Source organism: Erinaceus europaeus, chromosome 8 (genome assembly GCF_950295315.1).
Source record: "Erinaceus europaeus chromosome 8, mEriEur2.1, whole genome shotgun sequence".
NCBI classification, from domain to species: domain Eukaryota; kingdom Metazoa; phylum Chordata; class Mammalia; order Eulipotyphla; family Erinaceidae; genus Erinaceus; species Erinaceus europaeus.
Window position 1 is genome coordinate 70714829 of NC_080169.1, and position 18280 is coordinate 70733108.

Below are 18280 nucleotides of genomic sequence, written 5' to 3' on the forward strand. Positions count from 1 at the left end.
GCGCTACATGCGCTCAACCCGCTGCACAAACGCCCAATTCCCGAGTTAAACATTTTAAAGCTTTCCCCACTCAGTTCCCAATAGTTGGAAATTTTCATACCAGGCAATTCCATGGTTTATTATCCCACAGGAGTGTGCAGTATTACCTTCAGAAGTTAGAGATCAATAACTAATTCAAAAATAATGAAACTAGAAGTAACGCCAGATCCTATGCATACCTTGAACTGTATAGGTTTGATATTTTTTAAGGAAATCTTCACAGATTTTTTTTTTTTTTAGTGATTGGTGATTAAAACTAGTAAATAACTTTTCCCTCTAAGATTAATATTAGAAAAGTGAAAAGTAAAGTCTAATACTCTGAGTTTAGTACATAATCTATTTACCATTTACAACTCAAAGTGGTATTCCCCAGTGAATTATTATTTTTTAACTGGATAGAGACAGAGGGAAATCAAGAGGGAAGGGGAGAGATAGAGAGTGATAGAGAAAGAGACATTTTTAGCACTGCTTCAGTGCTCATGAAGCTTCCCTGCTGCAGGTGGCAACCAGGGACCCAAATCCCAGTTTTTGTAAATTGCAATGTGTGCTTTTACTAGGCACATCCCTACCCAGCCCTGTGAATTGGGTTTAATATCAGTAAAAGTATTGGAGTGGAGTGAACTTTAGGCATGAGGGCCAGTAAGTGATCGGGTGAACCCCTTTGTCTTTAAGCCTGTAAATAAACTCTTCCCTTTCCTGTACTATCTACCTGTAGGGGTCTAAGATTACACATAGATCCAGATAAGCTACTAGATTATAACAATACTCAGGTAATTCATCTTCAGTGTTGACTTTCAGAGACTAGAGGGGAGCAGTTGAAATCTAGAAGGCAGAAGATGCTTGATTGGCTTAATAATTACTAAATGTTGAGAATATTGCCTAAAGTGCTTTTGGATGGAATCTTATCTCTGTCTCTCAATGTCCTTTCTTTGCATCATGTTCTCTTTTCACAGGTCACAGTAAGACATTCACTGCTGCTCTTGGGAGTGTGGACTCTCAGATGCCAAAGGACATAACTTTTCTCAATCTTGGTGAGTGAAATAAGCATCTCTTTCCCCTGATCCTCCCTTCTAGATAAGTTATGCCCCAGCCTTCTATATCTCATTTTCTTTTCTGGGTACCTATTTCCTACACCTTTTTGGAACTGGAACTGTGATGATGTTCACTTTTACCTTTTTGGAGGCTGAGAGCAGATTCTCTTGGGAAACAATCCCCTCCTCCAACTCCATTAGACTTTTGGAGTTAACACATCTCCATTTCTAGACAGCCTATCTTGTGAACATGCTTATGTTCTACTTGAAATTCTTAAAAAAGGATTTGTTGGTGTCAAAATGGTGACTAAATAGGAGATGTTTCCTAAACATCTCTAAGAAATAACACATTGTATTGCTCTTTGATTTTATAGAGGGCAAAAAAAGATTATTATGTATCTCTACAGAAAGCTGCTTTCCTATGCCATGAGGGGGTGAGGGAACACAAACAAGTTATTTACAAGAATAAATAATAGAACTGTTGCTTGCATATGTATGGAAAATGGCAAAATATTAAAAAAGCAATTGTTATGAAAAAGTATGGGGGGCAGGCGGTGGCATATTGCAAGGATCCCTGTTGGAGCCCCCAGCACCCCACCTGCAGGGGATTCGCTTTGCAAGTGATGAAGCAGGTCTGCAAGTATCTTTTTTCCTTCTCTATCTTTCCCTCCTCTCAATTTCTCTCTGTCCTATCCAAAAAATTGAAAAAATGGCCACAGGAGCAGTGAATTCGTAGTACATGCACCTAGTCCCAGCAGTAATCCTGGAGGGAAAAAAAAAAAAAACATTATGAAGGAAATTTAGTTGAAAAAAAAAACTGAGCAAAGCAAGAACTCAAAAGAAGAAAATTCATAAAAAGATTTTTATTTTTAATGATTTTATTTATTTATTGGATATTAATAGAGAGAAATCAAGAGGGAAGAGGGATATAGACACTTGCAGCACTGCTTTACTGCTTTTAAATCTTCCTTACTGAAGGTGGGGACCTGGGATTTGAACCTACGTCTTTGAACATTGTAATGTGTGCTCTCAACTGGGTGCACTGCCACCTGGCCCCCTATTTAATTTTTTTTAGTAAGAGAAAAATAGAAGTGTATTTATACTATTGAATATAAACATCTCCTGTATACATGGGAGAGACTAAAAAATTCTGACTAATTCACCACATACAGTGTTAGACGTTATCTTTAAACAGTTTACCGATGTGGAGGACTGTGGGAGGAAGAGATAGCCAGTAAGAAAGGCTACCCAGAAAAGGCATAGTAAGACTAAGGTATGTAGTTTAGGTTCCCCTTCTCCAGTAAAAGACTATTATTGTTGTTTGTTATTTGCCTCCAGGGTTATTGCTGGGGCTCAGTGCCTGCACTACAAATCCACTGCTCCTGGAGGCCATTTTTTCCAATTTGTTTCTCCCTTGTTGTTGTTATTGTTATTGTTGTTGGATAGGACAGAAAGAAGTCAAGAGAGGAAGGGAAGACAGAGATGGGGAGAGAAAGGTAGACACCTGCAGACCAGCTTCACTGCTTGTGAAGCAGTCCTCCTGTAGGTGGAGAGCCGGGTGCTGGAACTGGGATCCTTACTCTGGTGCGTGCACTTTGAGCCGTGTGCGCTTAACCCGTTGAGCTACTGCCCTACCACCCCGTGGGTTAGCATGTGGCAAATTTTAACTTTAAATCTGAACTAGTGGGAAATTGTCTTGGAACAGCCTGATTCCACTGCTTCCTGTGGTAAGAGATAAATATAAGATTTCCTGGACCTGGGATAGGATCCTTATCAGCAATACTGTATCAACATCTCATCTCAAGAGTGATGTTGGAAACTTTCCACTGAAAAAACATCTTATAAGGTCAAAGGCATTCATTTTTCCTTTTCAACCCTTGGGAATGACTCTTGAAAAGGGCAGGCATGATTTAATCTATGGTCTCTAGAGTGTGGAGAGAGCAAAAAATGCCAGTGCTTCGTAAAATAATAATAATAATAAGCTATTTTACATAAGCCATCTTTTCTTCTTAATACTTTATTTAATAGCTACAAAAATGTAATTAAGGTTAAAATAGTTCTAGAGATAATTTTCTAATAATGTTGCCTTTTAGAATGATGAATTAATGGCTATTGATTTCATGCAATTTTTCTTATCACCTAATCAATATGGACTTATTTGATAGCAATATTAAAGAGTTGAGTTTTTGGAAAATATGCATTAACTACAAATATTTTCAAGTATGAAAGATATGTTTAAAAATAAACTACAGTTTTAAGAATAAGCACTATGTGCTGTTTTTACTCAAGTTATCTTTATCTTTATAATACTTTGTATTGGTGATGTTATTCCCATTTTACAGATAATAAGACTGCAGTTCCTAAAGGTTGATATGTGTGCCCAGACTTCTTCTAATTTTCCTTATTATGGGTGCTACATTAGTTTCTTACTGTTGCCTTACCAAATCACCACTAATTTGGACATAACACAACACAAAGATTTACAGTTATGGACACCAGAAGTCTGTAATGAATCTCATGGGCTAAAATTAAGGTGTGGAAAGCACTGGTTCTTTCTGGAGATTCCAGGGGAGAATTTGTTTTTGTTTCCTTCAACTTCTAGTGGCTAGCTGTTTGTATTTATTTATTTACGTGTGTGTGCGTGTGCGTGTGCGTGTGCGTGTGTGTGTGTGTGTGTGTGTGTGTGTGTGCGCGCGCGCGCCCGTGTGCATGTGCGTGTGTATACCAAAGCACTGCTCAGCTGGTGCTGAAAACTGACCCTGGGACTCTTGGAGCCTCAGGCATGCATATGACCATCGTGCTACCTTCCCAGACCAATTAACATTTCATAAATGGCTTGCTATCACATCACTTAGTCTCTTGTCCTCAATTTGATCTTTCCGAAGTCACATAGCCTTCTGTATTTGTAATTAGTTCTGTATGTGTAATTAAGTTTGGCCTGCCTAAGTAACCCAAATGAGTCTTTTCTCTTATTTCAAGATCCATATTCATACCTTCAGAGACACTTTATATTTACCTATTTATTTTCCCTTTTTGTTGCCCTTTTTTAAATTGTTGTTTTAGTTATTGTTGTTGTTGATGTCGTTGTTAGGACAGAGAGAAATGGAGAGAGGAAGGGAAGACATAAGGGGGAGAGAAAGATAGACACCTGAAGACCTGCTTCAGGGCTTGTGAAGTGACTCCTCTGCAGTGGGGGAGCAGGGGGGTCGAGCCAGGATCCTTAAGCTGGTCCTTCAACTTTGAGCCACATGTGCTACCGCCCGCCCAACCCCCAGCGTCACTTTAATACCTACCATTCACAGAATCTAGAAATTAGAACATGAATGTCTTTGGCAGCGATCATTCAGCCTACTGTTATTGTTATTGACATTTTTAGTGATTGTGTTAGAAGGTACTGCACCTTTCACATCCCCAAGCTTTACCCACCAAATGACAGTAGGAATCCTGCCTTTACTCCAGTGATTGTGCCAATTCCAAATATATAAAGTAGATAGCTTTATATATTTCCAAATGCAACCCCCTGCCAGGGGCATACCACCACCCTAATTAACAGACTAAGTGGTAGTAGGGCTAGGAGTTGCCCTAAGCCATTTGGCGGTACCCAAATCCTTTCTATTTTGACTGACTAAATTGTTAACTCTTGGTTGTTCTATTTAAGTATTATTGTAGCAACATTATTCCAAAAATTTGTGTTAAACACTTACATAACTAAAGCCACACGACTAAAAGTTCATTTCATTAGTGTCAAGTTAGACTTTTACATTCTTTTACACAGAATACCTACTTTGTAAGTGATTAACTTGTCTTTTTTTTTTACTTGTCTTTGTTTCTTAAAATAAAGAGTCTTACAATCTAAATATTTCATTTAAATGAAATTCACTACAACCCTGTGTTTTTCTGTAAGATCTCAGGAAAAAAAAATATAATTGCAAGTGTTACTCCACCCTCCCACTCTCTAGAATCCTTTTTTTTTTTTTTTTTTAACACAGCCTCCATCTGTGTACAAGTGTTCTTGGTACAAAAATATCTAGTGCAGGGAATGTGAAGGTGTGAATCCTAGGAAGGTAGCTATGTGAAGAAATAAATTAATACTTATAAAGTGTTAGAATGCCTACAGATGATTTTGATGAATGGCAGTGTAAAGGTTCTCTACACAAAATGATGGCAGTGATAATGGTGTGAGACTTTAGGATGTTCCCAAACTGGCAGAAAATGAAAAGGAAATTCCTATTATAAACTATTTCCAGTCTATCAGATGAAGGAATGATTCATGGTAATTGATATTTTTTATTATCATTTGCTCACAGAGGTCATTTGGACTCACTAAGTTATAGTTTACTTAAAAACAAATTTGTGGGTATACATTAAGAGAACTATGGTTAAATGTCTAAAAAAAAATAAAACTAGAGACTGACTAGTGATTAGTTATGGATTAGTAAGATGAAATATACTGGCATCATATTGTTACATTGTCAAAGATTTTGTGTAAACCCCACCCCCACCCCACCCCAAAGCCTCTGTGCTTTAAACAAGTTCAAAGAAACATAGGGTTCCTATGAAGTTCTGGGCTTTACCTGTACTTGAATAGTTCTTACCAAAAGGAAATGACTTAAATCTTTCTCTCTACAGACTATTACTTGGCTGTTTACTTACCTGGGCATTTTTTTCACTTACTTAACATTCAACATCCAGACCTGGTCTGCCACAGTCTGTTTCTGACAGGTATGTGTGTGGTTTCCCTCTGATTTGTATGGTTCATTTAGGTTTGTTCTGACTTTAATATTTGAGGAAAGGGGGTTCTTTGTATTTGCTGATCAACTTTTTTTTTCCTTTTGTCAGGAAACAAGGAAGCAATTGATATGCTACCTCATGATCCTTTACAGTCCCTGACAGCGTCCCTGGTGCTGGATTGGTGTTCTGGAAAGCTCTGTAGAGTGTTCCTTAACCAGTCGTATTTGTTACAGTTCCTATGGAATACAAAGTTAGACTGTGAGAAGATGGCCGTATTGCACTGTGTGCTCTCTTGTGCTGGAGATGCGTGGTTCCGGGAAGCCAAGGTGAGAATATGTTTTATGTTTAAAAATTGGCAAATAGACAGCACCAACTGTCTTTATTTAGTAGTTGAAAATGCACAGAAGGACATTTTGTTTGTTTGTTTTGTTTTTGTTATGCAACCAGGGCTATTGCTGGAGCTGAGTGATTACACTACAAATCTACTGCTCCCTGAGACCATTTTTTTCTTTCTATTTTCTTTTATTTTATTATTGGATAGGACAGAGAGAAATTGAGAGGTGGAGGGAGACAGAGAAAGAGAGAAGACAGACACCTTGCAGACCTGCTTCCATTGCTCATGAAGCTTTCTCTCCTATGGGCGCTAGAACCATAGTTCTTGTGAATGGTGACATGTGCATTTAACCTCGTAGTCATCTCCCAACCCCTGTTTTTTTTTTTTTAATTGCAATTATTTGAGAGGCATAGCCTATATTCTGACTTGAACATAATCTTCTCATATACTCCAGACCTCATACTGTGGGTGTGTCTGTTATTTTGAGCACTCTCTTTTTCCATATTGTGAATAAATGTTTAGCAATGTCACTAACATTCCAGTGAACAGTGAATTTCTCATATATCTGATTTTTCCCCTGGGTTATATTTGATGTATATTATCAAAAGGACTAAAATCTGATGACGTGCATTTATTTACATTTTAATAAATTTATTTACATTTAAAAATTGCTTACATTTATATGATACGATAAAGTTTATGAAGCACTTTCACACATTTTGTTGTACAATGTTTTACAGATCCTGTAACCTCAGAATCTTCTCACCCCCTCCAATTAGACTTGATTGGGGTGAACTATTGGTTGTTTCATTGGAAAAAAAAAAGCACTAAAACATGTTATTTTCGTTCAAAACATATAATTGTATGTTTTAATAATTCTTCTTTTGATGTAGACAAAGCTTCTATATGTGTCAGTTAATTGGAGTTCAAAATAATTTTTTTACATAAAACCACTAGTCATGTGTTGTCTCTGACTTCCTGTTTCTTTTTTGTTCTCCCCTCCCTCCCAGATCAATAATATTAAAGTAATATATGTATGTTGGCATTTTTTGAATCATTATAATTATCTAGTATGCACACAGTTTTGCAGTCAGTTCTTTGTTTCATTTTATTTTATTTATTGGATAGAGACAGAGAAATCGGGAGAGAGGGGAGGTCAGAGAAGGAGAGAGAAAGAAACACTTGCAACACTACTTCACTGCTTTTGAAGTCCCCCCCCCCGAAAGTGGGGATGTGGGGTTTTGAACCAGGGTCCTTGCACATGGTAACATGTACACTCAACCAGGTAACATGCACACTACAGCCCAGCATTCTCAGTCAGTGTTTTAAAGACTTGCCTTTTAGTCTTTTCAAAGAATTCAGCTTTCATTCAAGAACATTCCTTTTGCATCCATGTTTCACTTGTCTATAGTAACATTTTATTAAACCACCTACTAGTAAAATTAAGTACATCTAGCATGAATAAGGTTGGAAATGAAAACAGCTTATTAGGAGAAGGAATGTGCTGGGTCATTGTGGTTGAGCAAGCCTCACAGTATAACCTGCCAGTTCTTAGGTAGTGAGAAGTTTGTCCCCCAGGTAGGTAAGGATGTTTATAAGATTGATTGAAAAGTATGTGATAGTGGGGGTTGTATTGTTGTGTGGAAAAAAGAGAAATGTTATGCATGTACAAACTATTATATTTGCTGTTGACTGTAAAACATTAATCCCCCAATAAAGAAATAAAAAATAAAAAAATAAATGGATATTTAAAAAAAAGAAAGAAGAGTATGTGTTAGATATAACAGGGGTTGGCACATGATGGCGGAAGACCTAGAGGGGGTTGTATGGTTATGGGGAAAACCGATAAATGCTATGCATGTACAAACTATTGTATTTACTGTCAATTGTAAACATTAATTACCCAATAAGGAAAAAAAATAATAAAGTATGTGATAGATTTAACAGGGGTTATCCTTCTCTCGGGAGGGCACTGCAGTGATGTTCACTAAGGTTCGGGAGTTGGGCGGTAGTGCAGTGGGTTAAGCGCACGTGGCACAAAGCGCAAGGACCTGTGATTTAAGGATCCCGGTTCCAGCCTCTGGCTCCCCACCTGCAGTGGAATCGCTTCACAGGCGGTGCATCAGGTCTGCAGGTGTATATCTTTCTCTCCCCGTCTCTGTCTTCCCCTCATCTCTCCATTTCTCTCTGTCCTATCCAACAACGATAACAACAATCTTAACTACAACAATAAAACAAGGGCAACAAAAGGGAATAAATAAATATTTTAAAAAATATAGTGTGTCAATTTTCAAACTGATTACTGAGCTAGAATTGAAACCCAGTTAACTACTTATAAGCTTAGTGGTTTGGTTTTGTTATCTCCTTTATTCCATAGCACATCATACTAGTATTTTGCTTCACTATCACGTACTCTAGGAAAAAAGTAGGAATAAGAACGTTTTATTTGGATCTTCACCAAGGAGTAAAAAAAAAATTTATTTATAATACCATTTTACTATAGGCTTGCATAATGTACCTTAAAGATAATATAGAAATGAGTTTATTCTTGGTCATTCTAAAATAGATAAGGAATGAGAAAAGTTTTTATACATTTTGTATTTCTTTAGTAGAAGTAGGCAAAGTCCAAAGTTACATACCAAGAGATTTGTCTTCTTGCTTTTTAAAGATTATTCAATGGATTTCTGAGAACATCTTTGCCTACCATTCATTTGACCTCATTCAGGAATTCATAATTGGTAGGTGTTGCTGATGGTGCATGTAAAGTTGACTCTGACCCTTTAGTCTGATAGAAGGTAGCAAACTAATAAGCTTTAATGTGTATGAATTGTGGTTGGGATCTTAATTTTATTTATTTATTTTTTACTCTATTACTGTTAGCAGTTAATTAAATTATTTTCTCTTGTGGTTGTATGAGAAGCTATGGCTGTATATAATACTGAATCTATAACTTTATTAGCAACTTTTTCCAATAAGATGTAACTTTCTTAGATCAGTTTTGTGTTGGCTAGTTCTTTGTGAACCACTATATTGTTACTTGAATTTATACAAGTACCAAGTAGTATATATTTTTGAAATTATTCTTGTTTTAATGAATAAGACTTGAATAGCTGAGTAGGTGGACCAATAAAGGCTACCATTTTGAGGATACAGAGTAAAGTAATGAAATGTTGATTGTTTGATGAATTGCAATGTCTACTACATTATTAATAATGCCTTAACTTCATGTCTTTTTTTTTTTCATTTCAAAAACCTACTCAGCTTCTTCATATTGGAGTATATATCCAAAAACTAGTAACATGGATAAACTTTTGCCATATTCTTCACTGATCAGCTGGGATACAGTAAGTTAATACTTTGTATTATTGATATAACATGATTGACAGCTGTAGGATACAGCACCCCTATCACTGTCATCAAGGTGGTGATTTCATTTCATTTTGACTGATAAGAAGCTGAGTTGGAATTTTCTGACTGAAAAATAATAGGAACCTTTGCTCATGGCCAAAGATACACACACACACAGACACACATACACACACACATATATATATAACTGTACAATTGAAGAAGGTGCAAACAAGTTGTTATTCTTTCTATTGTAGCACAGAGATAAGCCTCTATCATATTTAAATGACATTTTTTTTAGTACTAGAGTGAATGAAAATATTTGTTTTTATAACTGAGCAATGATTAGAATACTGTTTTTATACCAAACTGTTATATTTTATTAATGGAATAGTATTTTCATAAATTCACTGTAGTATAAAGAAAATCTGTAATAGCTCTAGAACTTTGAGTTCAGGAAAAGGTAGTTACTTGCAACAAACTCACCCCAGTCAACCTTCCTATTGATCTGAAATCCTCTTTTTTGATTAGGAAGTGCCCAATTAAAACATTATTCATTTTTGTATGAATATGGTTTATTAAACTAGGTCTTCTTGAATCAGAAAGTAAAAACCATGTACTGGTTGTCCCTGGAATGGATTCTGCCTTTTCTTTCATATTTAGATATCAAAAATATATATCTGTAGGGAAATTGTGAGGATGTGGTAGAGCTTGGCAGGGCTTGACCTGAGGGGTGCGTCTATCCTGTCAGTCACTCTACTGAGAGGTCGAGAGAGGAAGGACACATGGACCCCAAAGGTTTGCCTCGTCTTATCAGACTCCCTGTTTCACAAAGCATCCTGCATCTTTCTGCCTCCAGGAGCCCGGCATTCCTTAAAACATTAAGCCAGCTCCCCCTGCTCCACCCTGCATTCCTTGATACTATGGCCCATCCTTTTATTATCTACATATCAATCTTCTGCTTTGTCTAACAAATGACTTAAGACCTCCACCCTATTCCTCCACCCATTCTGCTCATTTAATATATTCTTTTTCTACCCGCAAGGACACATTGTATTATTAATTCTACCAGTTAAACCCCTAGCAACAGTTGCTACCTTTCCCAGCCCCTTTTCACCTTTCTCTGCCCCTTTCCTAACCAAGGAAACTTCCGTTTCTGACTTGGCTCTTCCGTTTTCCAGCCTGGAGAAGCACGCAGGCAGACAGCAAGGCTGACGCTAGCCATTGTGGTTTGCGCCACGTGGCTTATCTAGGTGTGTTATGGCTCAACTCTGGGGATCTCAGATGAATAAAGATTTGAACATCCTCACTGCCACAAGCTTGGTTCCTGGGTTATCTCTCTTTCTTGCATCACTAGCCCGAAATCATGTCTAGCTTTGTGGCAGAATTTGAATTGAAAGGCATTCTGAAAAATTTGAGGGCAATGTATGGGACAGCTGGTAAAGTACACACATTGCAGTGCACAAGGACCCAGGTTTAATCCTCTGGTCCCCACCTGTATGGGGAAGCTTCATAAGTGATGAAGCAAGTATGCAGGTATCCCTGTTTTTTTCCCTGTCTATCTACCCTTTCTCAATGTCTCTCTATCCCTATCCAATAATAAATAATAACTTTAAGCAGTAAAAGAGAGAGAGAAGCCTGTCACGAGTCTCTTTCATTTCTGACACTTTGTATGAGAACTGCATGTGCAGTCTGATTTGCAAACTTCCCTAGTCTAGACAACATAAAAGACATACAGGTTCAAGAATCCCAGAGGGTCCCAAACAAAATTAACCCAGACTTAAAGATACCAAGACACATCATATTTAGAATGGAAAGGAATAAGGATAAAGAAAGGATCCTGAAGGCTGACAGATGCATGAGAAAAACAAAGAGTAATCTACAGAGCAAACCCCATAAGATTAGCAGCAGACTTCTCCACACAAACACTACAGGCCAGAAGAGAATGGCAAGATATCTATCGAGTGCTCAATGAGAAAGGCTTTCAACCAAGACTATTGTATCCTGCTAGACTGTCATTCAGACTAGATGGAGGCATCAAAATCTTCTCAGACAAGTTGAAAGAATCAACTATCACCAAGCCTGCCCTGAAAGAAGTTCTGAAAGTTCTCCTATAAACAGTCAGACCACCATAAATATGCCATGTAGCAGAACACTCTAAAAATCTACAGGAATGGCGTTAAAATACCATCAATTTTGATAATCAATAAATGTCAGTGGCTTGAATTCACCTATTAAAAGGCACAGAGTAGGAAGATGGATCAGAAAACACAACCCAACAATATATGTTGACTACAGGAAACCCACCTAACTCAACAAGACAAACACAGACTCAAAGTGAAAGGATGGAAAACTATCATAAAAGCCAATATCACACAAAAAAGGGTAGGAACAAGGTGGCCCTACTGAGCAACAGCAGCTGTGATTCTCTTCTCTTCTCTCCTGGATCTACTAGGAATACAGCTATGCTCATATCTGACATGATAGACTTTAAAATAAATAAAATTAAATAAGATAGGGATGGACATGACTTAAGGCTCAAAGGATCAGTCAGTCAAAAGGACTTAACAATTATTAACATCTATGCACCTAATGAGAAGCCATCTAAATGCATCAAACATCTATTGAAAGAGCTACAGCAATATATTAACAGCAACACAGTCATAGTAGGGGACTTCAACACCCCACTCACTCAGCTCGGCAGATCTTCCAGGCAGAAAATCAATAAAGACATGAGGGAGCTAAATGAGGAGATAGATAAACTACAACTATTGGACATTTTCAGAGTAATTCATCTCAAGAAACTGGAATACACATTCTACTCAAGTCCACATGGTACATTCTCAAGGACAGACCAAATGGTAGGCCACAGTGACAGCACCAGCAAATTCAAGAGCATTGAAATCATCCCAAGCATCTTCTCAGACCACAGTGGAATTAAAATAACACTTAACAATCAACACAAGATTAGTAATAGTCCCAAAATGTGGAAGCTCAACAGTACACTACTTAACAACTACTGGGTCAAAGAGGAAATAAAGGAAGAAATCAAAATGTTTCGAGAGTTCAATGAAAATGAAGACACAAGCTATCAAAATATTTGGGACACAGCTAAGACAGTACTGAGAGGGAAGGTCATAGCCATACAAGCACACATTAGGAAAAAAGAAAAAGCACAAATAAACAGCCTGATTGCACAAAAGTAAATTCCAAGTGGATAAAGAACTTGAATGTTAGACCACAAACTACCAGATACTTAGAAGAAAATATTGGCAGAACTCTTTTCCGCATCAATTTTAAAGACATTGTCAATGAAACGAATCCAATGACAAAGAAGAATAAGATAAGTATAAACTTTTGGGACTATATCAAATTAAAAAGCTTCTGCACAACAAAAGAAACCACTACCCAAACCAAGAGACCCCTCACAGAATGGGAGAAGATCTTTACATGCCATACATCAGGCAAGAGGCTAATAACCAAAATATGTAAAGAGCTTGCCAAACTCAACCACAAGAAAAAGATGACCCCATCCAAAAATGGGGAGAGGACCTGGACAGTATATTCACTATAGAAGAGATCCACAAGGCCGAGAAACACAAGAAAAAAATGCTCCAAGTCTTTGACTGTGAGAGAAATGCAAATAAAGACAACAATGAGATACCACTTCACTCCTGTGAGAATGTCATACATCAGAAAAGGTAACAGCAGCAAATGCTGGAGAGGGTGTGGAGTCAAAGGAACCCTCCTGCACTGTAAATTGGTTCAACCCCTGTGGAGAACAGTCTGGAGAACCCTCAGAAGGATAGAAATGGACCTACTCTAGGATCCTGGAATTCCTCTCCTGGGGATATAGCCTAAGGAACCCAACACACCCATCCAAAAACATCTGTGTACACATATGTTCTTAGTAGCACAATTTGTAATAGCCAAAACCTGGAAGCAACCCAGGTGTCCAACAACAGATGAGTGGCTGAGCAAGTTGTGGTATATATATATATATTACTCAGCTATAAAAAATGGTGACTTCACCATTTTCAGCCAATCTTGGATGGACCTTGGAAAAATCATGTTAAGTGAAATAAGTCAGAAACAGAAGGTTGAATATCAGATGATCTCACTCTCAGACAGAAGTTGAAAAACAAGATCAGAAGAGAAAACACAAGTAGAACCTGAACTGGAATTGGTGTATTGCACCAAATTAAAAAACTCTGGGGTGGGTGGGGGCAGATTATAGGTCCAAAAAGGATGACAGAGGACCTAGTGGAAGTTGTATTGCTATATGGAAAACTGAGAAATGTTATGTATGTACAAACTATTGTATTTACTGTAGAATGTAAAACATTAATTCCCAATAAAGAAATGAGAGAGAGAAAGAGAGCAAGAGAGAGAGAGAGAGAAATTTGGGGGATAGGAGATGGCTTACATACTTATTTTGTGTGAGAATATGAATTTGAGCATCACATGGAGACACAATGGATGCCTTCTTTTTCTCTCTCTGAAACAAAAAAAAAAAAAAAGAAAATTTTAGCTTGGGAGAAATGAAATTGCACAATGGTTCCAGGCACCAAGAAAAAAATTAGTTTAGGAATACAGACAGTTCTCATTTTGTATTCAGGTTATTTTAAAAGTTTATTTACTTTTTTTTTTTTTTAACCAGGGGACTAAGTAGCTTTGGCTTATGCTGATGCTGGGGACTGAATCTTTTACCTTGGAGTCTCAGACATAACCATTAAATTAAATGTAATCATTATGCTGTCCCCTTGTCATTTCATGCTATGTTCAGTAACTTCCTTAAAAATATGTATCAGTGGGAATCAGGTGGTAGCGCAGCTGGTTAAGCGCAGGTGGCGCAAAGCACAAGGACCCAAGTAAGGATTCGGGTTCGAGCCCCGGCTCCCCACCTACAGGGGAGTCCCTTCACAGGTGGTGAAGCAGTTCTACAGGTGTCTTTCTCTGCCCCTCTCTGTCTTCCCATTCTCTCCATTTCTCTCTGTCCTATCTAACAACCACGATATCAATAACAACAACAATAACTACAACAACAATAAAAAGACAATAAGGGCAACAAAAGGAAAAATAAATAAATAATATTTAAAAATATATGTATGTATCATGAATGACCTTGGGTCCATAGTCCCAGAGGGATAAAGAATAGGAAAACTATCAGGTCAGGGGATGGGATACAGAGTTCTGGTGGTGGGAATTGTGCGAAGTTGTACCCCTCTTATCCTATGGTTTAGTCAATATTTCCTTTTTGTAACTAAAAAATTAAAATATATCTATATATGTATCATGAAGAAGGACTAACTCTAGACAATCTCACTGATAGGTAGGACATACAAAACAATAAAAGGGAACATGCAGATAGTTGGGCAGTAGCGCAGTGGTTAAGCGCAGGTGGAGCAAAGCAAGGACTGGCAGAAGGATCCTGGTTGGAGCCCTGGGCTCCCCATCTACAAGAGAGTCGCTTCACAAGCAGTGAAGCAGGTATGCAGGTGTCTTTCTCTCCCCCTCTCTGTCTTCCCCTTCTCTCTCCATTTCTCTCTGTCCTATCCAACAACCACGACATCAGTAACTACAACAATAAAATGACAAGGGCAACAAAAGGGAATAAATAAATATTTTTTAAAAAAAGGGGACATGCAGGGTGAAACTTTGGTTAGCTAATGGTCCATTGCAACAAATCCAAGTACTGAAGAGAGAGTAAAGCAGGAGGGAATTGAAGGGGGCTAGGAAACTAGTGTCCTATAGTAAGGGAAGAAGACAAGTTGATGACAGGTGTGGTTTCCTGACACCTATCACAGGGAAATAGGAAACTTTACACCAGTGATAATAATAGCCGTGTCAACCAACGTTTCCTTGGATAAAGTTATAAAAATATATGACACAAGTACTCTCTAGATCTTAGGATTTGCATAACATCAGTGCTTTCTCATTACCATTTTTGGTCCTTATTTATTTATCTATTTATTTATTTATTTATTTATTCCTGTTAGAGTTGTTAAACTTCCATGTCTTTTGTAAAATTAGAAGGGGGGAAAACTGGAGCTTGTTCTATCTCTGGGCTTGCAATAGTTTCTTTAAGAATGTCTGTGAATACACACACACACACACACACACACACACACACACACACACACACACACACACACACACACACACACTCAGACTCTGTGGTAATGGGGCCGGAAGTTTGCAGGTTAAACCACCATGAGTCAGGAAATGTACATCTCAGCTTCCTCCCTTGCCACCTCCACACAACAAGCATTGTTGCTATTTTTCTTGTGTTCAGTGATTGGGAGGCAAAGACAGGTCCTCTAATCCCCAAGATTGTGTTTAAAAAGTGGCACTTGGCTTGGCCAATTCTTCCTGGAACCTTACCTCTCCAGAGCCCTATCCAACTAGGGAAAGATAGAACCAGGCTGGGGGTATGTATCGATCTGCCAATGCCCCATGGAAAAGCAATTAGAAAAGTCAGAACTCCCACCTTCTGCACCCCATAATGAATTTTGGTCCATACTACCAGAGAGGTAGATAATAAGGAAGTTTTCAATGGAAAGGATAGGACACAGGACTCTGGTGGTAGGAGCTGTATAGAATTATACCCATATTATCTATCTTACAGCCTTGCAAATCAGTATTAAGTCACTAATAAAAAATTGAGAAAAAAAGTGGAACTCAAAGAACTGAGGAGTTTGCTCAGTGAGTCCTGGGAGTATATGCTCCCAGTTTTGATCATTCACACTGCATATGCCATCTTAATGCTCTGGTTGTCTTATAAAATAAATATTTTTATTATTTATTTATTTGTTATTGATTGGGTAGAGACAGAGAACTTGAGAGGGAAGAGGGAGTTAGAGAGGAAGAGAGAGAGAGAAACAGAGATACCTACAGCACTGCTCAACTGCTCCTCAAGTTTTCCCTCTGCAGGTCTGGATTGGGGGTTTGAACCTGAGTCCTTACACACTGTAATGTGTGTACTCAACTGGGTGCCCCACCACCTGGCCCCAAATAAATATAGTTTTAAAGATAGCATATGAGGTAGTTGGGTGTCCTGTGAGAGTGTCACCCTGATAGGCAATTGTTCACTTTTGCATTTCTCATGATTTTGCGAACATAGAGTGACAAGAGGAAATCCTATGAGACGTACAGTATAAAAAACCCACAAAGATATAACTATTACGTATTAAGTTTATTTTAGGATTTATCATGTTGTTTTAAACTTTTTTTCTGGTTGGAGTAGCTGACCTTAAAGGTCTCTCTAATCCTCATATCCTATGAGTTTATGCTCATCTTTAGTAGTGATGAAGATCATTTCCTTTCTCTAATCTGCAAATGCTGTTAACACTGTGCCCATAATGAGCACTTGTCACAACAGAGAACATTAATTTCACACTGCTGTATGAAGACAGATTATTTCTGCAAATAACTGAATTGGACTTTTTAGAGCTAGTGGGAAAATGTGCTGCTTTTATACATAGGTGATATTGAATACTTGCTTGCAAAGCCATTATTCTGCTTATGCTTATTTTATGAAGCTATTTATAATCTGAGGCTTTAGTGGAAATTTAATGTTTTTCTTTGAAGGTATACTCTTCTTTCTTTCTTTATTGGATAGAAAAGCCAGAAATTGAGAGGAAGGGGGAGATAGATAGAGAGAGAGAGACAGAGACACCTGCAGCGTTCCTTTACCACTTGTGAAACTTTAGTCCTGCAGGTGGGGACCAGGGGCTTGAAGCCTAGTCCTTGCACATTGTAATGTGTGTGCTAAACCAGGCGCACCACCACCTAACCTCTGAAGGTGTTCTCTATTGCTTAGTAGTTATTAGTAGTGAAGTGCAATTTGGGCTCCTTTCCCTTTTATTTAATTTCTGTTTTAATATTTACTAGTTAAGCAGTTTATAATAATTTGACCTTCCTGATAGGAATTGCATAACTTTCACATTTTCTATCATGATACTGCTGCCTAAACATCCTTTTTTTTTTTTTTTTTTTGCCACCAGGGTTATAGCAGGGACTCATTGCTTGTATAATGAATTCATTACTCCTGGTGGCCAATTATTATTATTATTTAGGACAGAGAAAAATTGAGAGGGGAGTGGTAAGTAGAGATGGAGAGAGAAGAAGAGACATTGCAGCACTGCTTCACCCACTCATGAAGCCTTTGCCCCAGGTGGAAAGCTGGGCTTCAAACCTGTATCCTTGCACACAGTAATGTGTGTACCACCACACAGCCCTGCTTCCTGAACTCTTTATGGGGATGACTTATTTCTGAAAGTATGGTGGAGGATGACAAGCAAAAAATTTTTTCGCCAAAGTCATACAATAGGGGCTGGGCAATGGCATATTTAGTAGATTGTATACATTGCCATGAGCATGGATCTAGGTATAGAACTGCAGTTCCCACTTTAGGTGGGGAAATTTCACACATAGTGAAGTAGTGCTGTAGAAGCCCCTCTATTTCCCTCTCCATCTCCCCCTTTCCTCTCAATTTCTCTCTGTCTCTGTGCAAAAAAAAAGATAGAAAAAGAAAAGAAAAAAGAGAGAAAAGAGTCCTTTTAGAATGGTGGACTTGTGGTATAGCCACTACCACTGAGCCCTAGCAATAATCCTAGTGGAAAAAAAAAGAGAAAAGAAAAAAGAAAAAAGAAAGAAAGAAAGAAAGAAATTGGACAATAATTCCATTAATCTTGGTTTCTTTAGTGAGGCAGGGGTCAACTATAATAACTTTAAACAAAACAGAAGAGGATGGAATATAAAAATGAACTATATTCTTCTTTTAGTTATAGGTGAG

At 37.9% G+C, this 18280-nt stretch overlaps 1 protein-coding gene and 1 non-coding gene across 3 annotated transcripts in view; both read left to right on the plus strand.

Annotated features, from left to right (window-relative positions):
* The window catches only part of GSAP (gamma-secretase activating protein), a 128734-nt gene that overhangs the window by 65294 nt on the left and 45160 nt on the right, over positions 1-18280 (plus strand). For both annotated transcript variants that reach the window (XM_007530798.3, XM_060196356.1), the window contains 5 exons: positions 993-1070; positions 5700-5792; positions 5910-6127; positions 8804-8873; positions 9397-9479. In XM_007530798.3, the coding sequence (XP_007530860.1) occupies positions 993-1070; positions 5700-5792; positions 5910-6127; positions 8804-8873; positions 9397-9479 (542 nt within the window). The remainder of the gene's footprint in view (positions 1-992; positions 1071-5699; positions 5793-5909; positions 6128-8803; positions 8874-9396; positions 9480-18280) is intronic.
* On the plus strand, positions 11119-11200 carry LOC132540079 (small nucleolar RNA SNORD60). Its single transcript, XR_009551344.1, has one exon. It is a non-coding gene; the product is annotated as a small nucleolar RNA SNORD60 (small nucleolar RNA).